Below are 7,948 nucleotides of genomic sequence, written 5' to 3'. Positions count from 1 at the left end.
GCTACCGACGTGGAGTCGACGGCGGCGGGGCTGGTGGAGAGGGGAGCTAGGGGAGCGGGAGGGGCGCTAGGAGCGGAGCCATCACGCTATAAGCAGAAAACTTCCCCTTGAAGAACAAAACAACAACAGATGTATGGATATCATAGGTTATGTGTTACTCCCTCCGGTTAAGTATTAGCTGTCTAGGTAAAGTCAAACAAAAATATTTGGATCAGATAATTGAAAGCACATGTATATATTAGTCTGGGCAAGTGCTTTCGCAGAATGTATTTTTACTATGGATGTCCGGAAATCTGTTTCATGTAGCTTGGCAAGGAAATTTTGAATCATGGATACCACTTTTAACGGGTTTCATAACAATGGTCTTGATAGAAATAATAGTCAAATTTGTAGTTTGAAGACCATGCCCATGTCCAAAACAACAGCTTTTGGGGAAGAAACAGTACTTCACATGTTCTTTGAAGAACCATATACTGAATTTAACTATAACCAAACATCTGTCAAACAGGCAACTGATGGTTACTGCATTAAAGACTACACATTTCAATATTAAAGTTGTTAGATACTTAGATCCACGTTTTGAGCAGTCAGAACCGAAGTAGTAGGACAAAAGGAAATGTACCTGATAGTGTTCATGTGCATAGATACGATAACTTCTTCCTCCGGTGAAAGTTCAAGTCTCAGTGGCCTAGCGTTAGAACACAATCAGAAACCCTCCTCCAATGCAAGAGAAAAAAATGCTACGGAAGGTATGGATAAACGTGGACATTGTAAAGTCATTCCTTGAACTACCCTACCATAACCATTCACTTGTTGATGTTATTTTTGCCAAGGCAAGTACCCCCTTGGGGGACCAATTTCCTTTGGTTTGGAGGAATTTTGTAGGATTTTCATAGGATAGGATTTTTATAGGAAAAATTCCTTCAGAGCTCTTTGGTTTGTAGGAATGAAATCCTATTCCTATGGAGGAATTCTTCCTATCCTTCACATTTCATAGGAAAATAAACATTAGCCTAGACTCAATGGAAAAAATCCTATGGTGTGAATCAAAGGGCATCTCCTTTTCTATTCCTATGAATAGGATTTGAGATGCATGTCATCTCATTTCCTATGACTTTCCTATTCCTATGATTTTTTAATCCTATGAACCAAAGGAGGCCTTGGTGTTGAGAAGTTCCATGTACAGAATAACACATGAAAATAATGGGGCTTGTTTACTCACTGAAGAAGAGGCTGTATGTTTAACGTTGTTGACTGTGACAGGCTCTCAAAGTTGTACTTCTCATCAGCAGCATGCTTGAGAACATAAAAAAAAACCGATATGAGGTACCTTGCGGGGTGCTACTCATATATCTTGGGATTTGTATAATGGTGTCACTGTTACACTGAAAAATATGTAGATGTACCTGATCTACAATAAATAGGTCTTGTTCCAGCTTTCCGATGATAAAACCGAGATTAAACTGCCCAACAACCTGAAGATGAGATAGTTAGTATCCTAAGAAATAACTGCATATAACACAATGCTTTGAATATTGCCACTTGTTTTACAAGAACGATGACTGTCACATTCGAGCAAATAAACAACAAGGCCATAACAACAGATTTCTTGAAAGTAAAGTCCACATCTGCAAGGTGCTTGTAAAATTGTAACAGCAACATGACCCTATGGTACTTGGCAGTTGCCTTGAACAGGAACATACTACAATTCCAATAGATCAAGTTCTCTCTCGATACAACTCCAATAAATCAAGTTCTCTCTGGATACTACAATTCCAACATCTGCAAGGTGCTTGTAAAATTGGAACAGCAACATGACCCTATGGTACTCAGCATACTACAATTCCAATAGATCAAGTTCTCTCTGGATACAACGTATGGCAAATTCTATGTATGGCCACTCCAAAAGCACCGATTGGACATAATATCCAATTTCACAAATCATGATTGCTAACATCCATTATGGCTCCTCCCAATTACTGAGTGCATCAGAACTGTTTTAACATGTCATTTCAGAAAAGAAAAACTAATCTTGCAAGGAAACTAGGCACAGTCATCACCGTTCACCTAAGACTCATTCATCAGGCAAATGGTTTAACAAATATAATGTTATATGGAACCACTGAAAGAAAATGAGAATATTAAGAACATGGAGCTATTTCAAGAACCTTCATTTCTCCAAAATTATCTTTGCTGAAAAACCTGTCCAGCTCATTGGTGGCTGCAGCTAAATAATTAGATTTTCCCTCATCGTCATTTGGTACATAATTATCCAGTGTTGCGGCTTTATAACACCTAGGTGAAGACAATTAAAGTAGTCAAAAACCAAACTCCTGATGGCAAAAGAACTTGTTTATAACAACAGCATACGTGTTACCTTGCAGTTTTCTCAGAACAATGGACTCTGTTTTCACGTGATACAATAAAACCGCGTTTTCTTCTTCTCCTAAGCTCATCAATTGTAAACTGCACTGAATAAGATACTGATGTAGAGCACACCGAAGTGTCATTATCATGACCATCAAGTAAAGTTATATTGGACGGTGTATTTGGGGGTTCGGTATCCTTCAAACATTGATCGGGAGCACCAAAATTTGAAAGGCATCGATCATTCTGTTCATCCTGCATTGCAGCATTCATTATATAATCTATCCCACTGAACACATCTCAAAAACAACTGATTTGCGCCAAAACACAGCTTAGCTAATCAGAGAAACTAAGGAGTTGTCGAAAATGCCAGAAGTAGATTCATGATTATTGAACTGCATGCACCAAATCAATTCACCCAAAAGCTTAAACTGATGGAGAAAAGTGGGCAATATATTTCCCTATCTCGACATGGTATCAACGTGAGTTGCAACTATATTTATTAATAGCATTTTGGCCGGGTCTTGAACTCAATATCTCTTGGCTCTGATTACCAAATTGAATTGCATGCACCTAACCATTTCACCCAAAAGCTTAAGCTGATGGGGAGAGACGGGCAATATATTTCAAAAATGATGCCTATAACTCACTAACAGTTCAAAAGTTCACTGTGAACTTCATAATACAATTTTAAAAGGCAGAGATACTTAAGAAGAGTGCTACAAAACAAACAGTTAAAGGCAAGTGGAAGAAGAGAAACAAAAATAAAACAATATTGGCAGCAGTAGTCTAATCTCCTCCAGAAATCTGACTGACAGAACCGTCTCACTGCAAAATTAAATCAGCCTTACCACATCAAATTCTGTACTGTGGACATCACATGGATTGAGGAGATGCGCTTCAGTACTAGGAGACGCAACATTAGGTGGTTCAGAATGCTGTAATGAAACTTCTGTCCTCTTAGGTACAAAAGGTTGTGGAGAATGATCCCACAGGCTAATTTGCTGAAGTGAGTTGGCATCTGAAATACCAGGTGCATTTGCTTCTAAACTTGTTCTTCTCACTTGCCCTGAGCATGTACCTCTTCTCAGCACTGGAGCTTCAGTACTAGGAGACCCAACATTAGGTGGTTCAGAATGCTGTAATGAAACTTCTGTCCTCTTAGGTACAAAAGGTTGTGGAGAATGATCCCACAGGCTAATTTGCTGAAGTGAGTTGGCATCTGAAATACCAGGTGCATTTGCTTCTAAACTTGTTCTTCTCACTTGCCCTGAGCATGTACCCCTTCTCAGCACTGGAGCTTCAGTAATAAGATTGCAACTGTCTTCATGCTTCCTCTTGTTTAGTGATAGAAAGTTCATAAGAGAAGACTGAACAATAGTTGAAGGGGAGGATTGAGCAGCAAGCCCTGTTCTAACATGATTTTCTCTTACTGGATTACTTCTAAAATCAGCACGGGGTCTTTTTGGCTGCTCATACCGCAATGCTGAAAACCAAGGAGATCTATCAACCTCAGTGTCTGGGCTCCTTGGCAAGGGGCTCATGTCTCCAGATGCAGCTCCAGTGGCTACCCTTGTCGCAGAAGAACTTACTTTCTGATCCTTCAGTGGGTCCTGATCATCACTATCTGTGTCTTCCTTGCAGTTATCATTTTCAGGCGATGAAACATTTTCCTTGTCCATTAAATATGTGCTTTTAATAGGTTCATCAACCATAGGGTCATCTTCCTTTACAGGATCTTCAGTGTGATTGACCTTTTCAGGATCTTCAATGTGGTTGATGGAAAAACTGCACTGTTGAGGGCTGTACAGATTTTCAATAGCCTCCCGTAAAGAAAACAAAATAGTATGCTCGGATGAGAAGAAAATTTTCCTCTTATCAGGTGCGACATTCACATCATAAGATGTGGTTGGGATGCAAAAATTTAGGACAGCCACAGGGTATTGCCTGGAATTGGAACTCCTGTACAGTTCATTAACAAGTTTGGTGACCTTTGGCATGTCCACGGGTCTGCCATTTACATAGAAGAATTGTCTATCTCCTGAATTGCGACCAGTGCCCGGTCCAGGCTTGGAAAGGAAACCTTCTACCTGACAGCCCTCAGAGAGGGCCAGGTTGAAGGGCTCCAGGCATTTGAAAGTGTTCAAACCAAAGACCGTAATGATATTGTCCTTCAGTGAACTGCTTCCTTGAGTTTTAACCACCACCATTTTAGAATTCTTGCCCACAGTATTTGTGCAAAGTAATCTGACCCCTTTGGCAATTAAGGCGTAAGCCTAAAGCAGGAAAGACCAGACAATTAGTAATGGAAGATTATAACAACAAAAAAGAAGTACTCCCTCCGTTCTTTTTTATAAGACGTTTCAAACAGCTGAGATTGAAATGTCTACAACGTCTTATAATAGTGAACAAAGGGAGTAAGTTTCAGCATCTATCATAATAAAACATCCTACTGTGAGAAGCAAAACGTCAAGATAAATATGATTAAGCAGAACAGTTAGGCTTCAACATGCAAAAATTAATAAATTTGCATGTAGCACTTGCAAAGAAATACAGAAAACAAGATGTGAAACTCACATGTAGCAAGGAGATGACTTTCCCGTACTCCTTCCTGATATTCCTACTAAACTCCTTGCCCCGAACCGGCAAGGTGGAGAAGAGTTTCTCGATGGTTACGGTGGTCCCGACTTGCCGTGCAATCTTCCTCTCACTGATCACCACGCCCGAGTGCTCAAACTCCAAATGTGTGCCGACCGACTCATCTTTAGTCCTTGTCTCGACCGTCAGTTTCCCCAATGCACAGAGGGAGCTCAACGCCTCCCCCCGGAACCCGAAGGTGACCACGGAGTTGAGATCGGAGAAATCCGATATCTTGGACGTGTGGTGCTTCAGAGCGAGTGCCTAAGACGGTGACGGGACGGCAGCAGCATGGTACGGTCAGCAACCAATGGCAGGCCGGAAAAGGACAGAGGATGCAGAGATTAGAAATGAGGGGTTGCGTTTGTGCGTGCCTGGAAATTGCCGGGCGAGATGCCGCTGCCGTTATCGGCGACCTTGAACCACTCCTCGCCGTAGGCCTTGAGGCCGACCTCGACGGTGGTGGCGCCGGCGTCGAGGCTGTTCTCCACGAGCTCCTTCACTGCGGAGGAGAGGTCGAAAATGACTTGGCCGGAGCAAATCCGGTGCACCACTGTTTTGCCGATAGGCTTTATCGCCGGCGAGGCTCCTCCCATCCCCACTAAACCAGTAAACCCTACCGCAGCTCGACCTCGAGGCGAGGGTTTCGTTCCTCCTCCTCCTCCTCCTCCTCCTCCTCTCTCTCTCTCTCTCTCTCTCCCTTGCGCGCTATAGCTGGCCAAACGGGCCGGGATAGTTGGGCCGGCCCGGTAGCACGGCCGGCACGGCACGGGCCTGGCACGGCACGGCACGTGCTAAACGGGCCGGGCCCGGCACGCGGCACGCCGTGGGCCGTGCCTGGGCCTGAAGGGCGAGCACGTGGGCCGGCACGGCACGGCCCGATTAACTTTTTTATATTTTTTTATGTATTCTAATATGGGCCAACAGGTAAAAATAGGCTAAAAAACGCTCAATGCGCAAAATAGGAGCTAGATTAGTGGGCCTGGCGTGCCGGTGGGCTGGCCCGATTAGCATACGGGCCGTGCCTGGGCTGCAGGCTGCAGCACGCGGGCTGGCACGGCACGGCCCGTATAATAATCGTGCCTAGGCGGGCCGGGCCGTGCCAGGCACGATTAGGATGGGCCGTGCCGTGCCGGGCCGGGTCGGCCCGTTTGGCCAGCTATATTGCGCGCTACGGGCAGAGACCGGCCGGGCCACACTGCCACAGTCGTCCGTCTGCCTCTCAGTTGGGCCTAGGTGTGGGCTTCACCGGGACTCTGGACTCCTTTTTTTTTCGAAACACCGAGTCTGGACTCCTATGTACCCGCTCGCCGCGGCAGAATGCCGAGCAAATGCACATAGCGAATGCAGCTCGGCCGGCCCATCTTGCGGTCGCGCCAGCGACTGTGGCGATAGCGTTTGTCTCTGTTTTTTTTTGCTTTTGCTACTTTTCATTTGCTGTTTTCTCTTTATTAATTTTTATTTCCTTTTTTGTTTGTTTTTTATTCCATTTTGTTCTTTTAAATACATGTTGAATATTCTCTCAAAAATTGCAAGAACATTTTTCTAAAACTAATGTGAATATTTTTCAAACACATGTTGAACTTTTTCCAAACACATATTGAACTTTTTCCAAACACATAATAAACATCTTTAGAATACACGGTGAACAATTCTTAAACATGCGGAGAAATTTTTTCAACCCATGGTGAAGATTTTTTTTAATTCATGAATATTTTTCCCAAATTTGTGAACATGGTGGACAATCAATTAATCAGCAAGCATTCTCTGAGAGTTGTTAATATTTTATGAACATTTTGTAAAATGCATGACATTTAAAAAAATCTTGATGCACATATTTTTGAAATATGAAAGCTTGTAAAAAAATGCCTGACCATTTTTTAGCTTCACGGATATTTTACAAAAAAATATGCATTTTTTAAAGAAACATGAAAAATATAAGTGCTTTTCCAACCCAAACATGCTAAAAACTTAAACAGGAAAAAAAAGGTTTTTTCAATGCCAATGTACACACTGCTATTATGTAACACGGGACAAATCATAGTTTTGCTAAAACAGAGCAGACCATGTGCTAGTTATATAAAATCAAGGAGTCACTAACAAGCGGGAAATAAAACATCTATTTTGTATTTTAAGTATAAATAATAGCTGGAAATAAAAGTACATGGAAATAAGATTTTAGATTTTTTTATTGAAAGTGCATCTAGTCCTTCCTAGTGGGTTTTGATGACTAATTACAAATCATTAAGGGATTAGTGTGTTTAATGAGTATACATGTGATGTTTATTGAACCTAGACTAGAGACGTCGATCACTAAAATTGTGGAGAGCATGAAATACATGGTTTGTCTCCCAGAGATTTAGTGGAGATTTTATAGCTTTCAGTGCCTCAGTGAGTCGCTTGAGTTTTAAGAGTGAGTATAATAAGGTGATGTAAGCGGGATATAAGGGTTTGAATATTATATTATTGTTGAGTTGAAAGAGATATAAAATAAGCAGGTCATAGATTAAGTGTCAGTTATAACGGGGATTTCAAGGAACTTTATGAGAATGCAAGGTGTGCTATGTGTTCACAAAGTAGTACTACGTCTCTCTAGGTTTATTAGTCCTTATTGTATTTTGGGTCAAAGCTTGACCATATATTTGATTAGCAAAAAATTAATGCATGCCACAGATAAATAATATTATGGAATTTGAATTTGAAGGTAATTTTCAATGATATTATTTTTTATACATATAACTTATATTTTATATCAGTTAAAATCATGGTGGAAATATGATTCAAAATACGACGGGACCAGTAAATCAGGACGGAGGAAGTACTTCTTAAACTTCTATGCATGTTGGATATTAGATTGGCTATAAATGATATGGCAACATTATATAGGCAACAACTGACTTACAACCATGCTCTAAGGCAAAAAAAGGTGCATACACGTCAAATC

General features: G+C 41.5%; 1 protein-coding gene across 3 annotated transcripts in view; it reads right to left on the bottom strand.

Annotated features, from left to right (window-relative positions):
• Positions 1-5,671, bottom strand: part of LOC119316900 (DNA mismatch repair protein PMS1-like) — a 14,394-nt gene extending 8,723 nt beyond the window's left edge. The window contains exons 1-9 of one of the 3 annotated variants that reach the window (XM_037591289.1): positions 5,379-5,671; positions 4,945-5,268; positions 3,650-4,643; positions 3,219-3,448; positions 2,378-2,622; positions 2,169-2,295; positions 1,407-1,475; positions 1,223-1,296; positions 623-688 (exon numbers count right to left, since the gene is read on the bottom strand). In XM_037591289.1, the coding sequence (XP_037447186.1) occupies positions 623-688; positions 1,223-1,296; positions 1,407-1,475; positions 2,169-2,295; positions 2,378-2,622; positions 3,219-3,448; positions 3,650-4,643; positions 4,945-5,268; positions 5,379-5,600 (2,351 nt within the window). In that variant the 5' untranslated portion in view covers positions 5,601-5,671. Of the gene's footprint in view, positions 1-622; positions 689-1,222; positions 1,297-1,406; positions 1,476-2,168; positions 2,296-2,377; positions 2,623-3,218; positions 4,644-4,944; positions 5,269-5,378 lie in introns of all 3 variants that reach the window. The other 2 variants (XM_037591287.1, XM_037591288.1) reach the window with 2 other exon arrangements.
• Positions 5,672-7,948: the final 2,277 nt, after the last annotated feature.

Source organism: Triticum dicoccoides, chromosome 6A, assembly GCF_002162155.2.
Source record: "Triticum dicoccoides isolate Atlit2015 ecotype Zavitan chromosome 6A, WEW_v2.0, whole genome shotgun sequence".
NCBI classification, from domain to species: Eukaryota; Viridiplantae; Streptophyta; class Magnoliopsida; order Poales; family Poaceae; genus Triticum; species Triticum dicoccoides.
The sequence above is the reverse complement of the archived record's forward strand: the minus strand, read 5'-3'. Positions and strand labels throughout refer to the sequence as shown.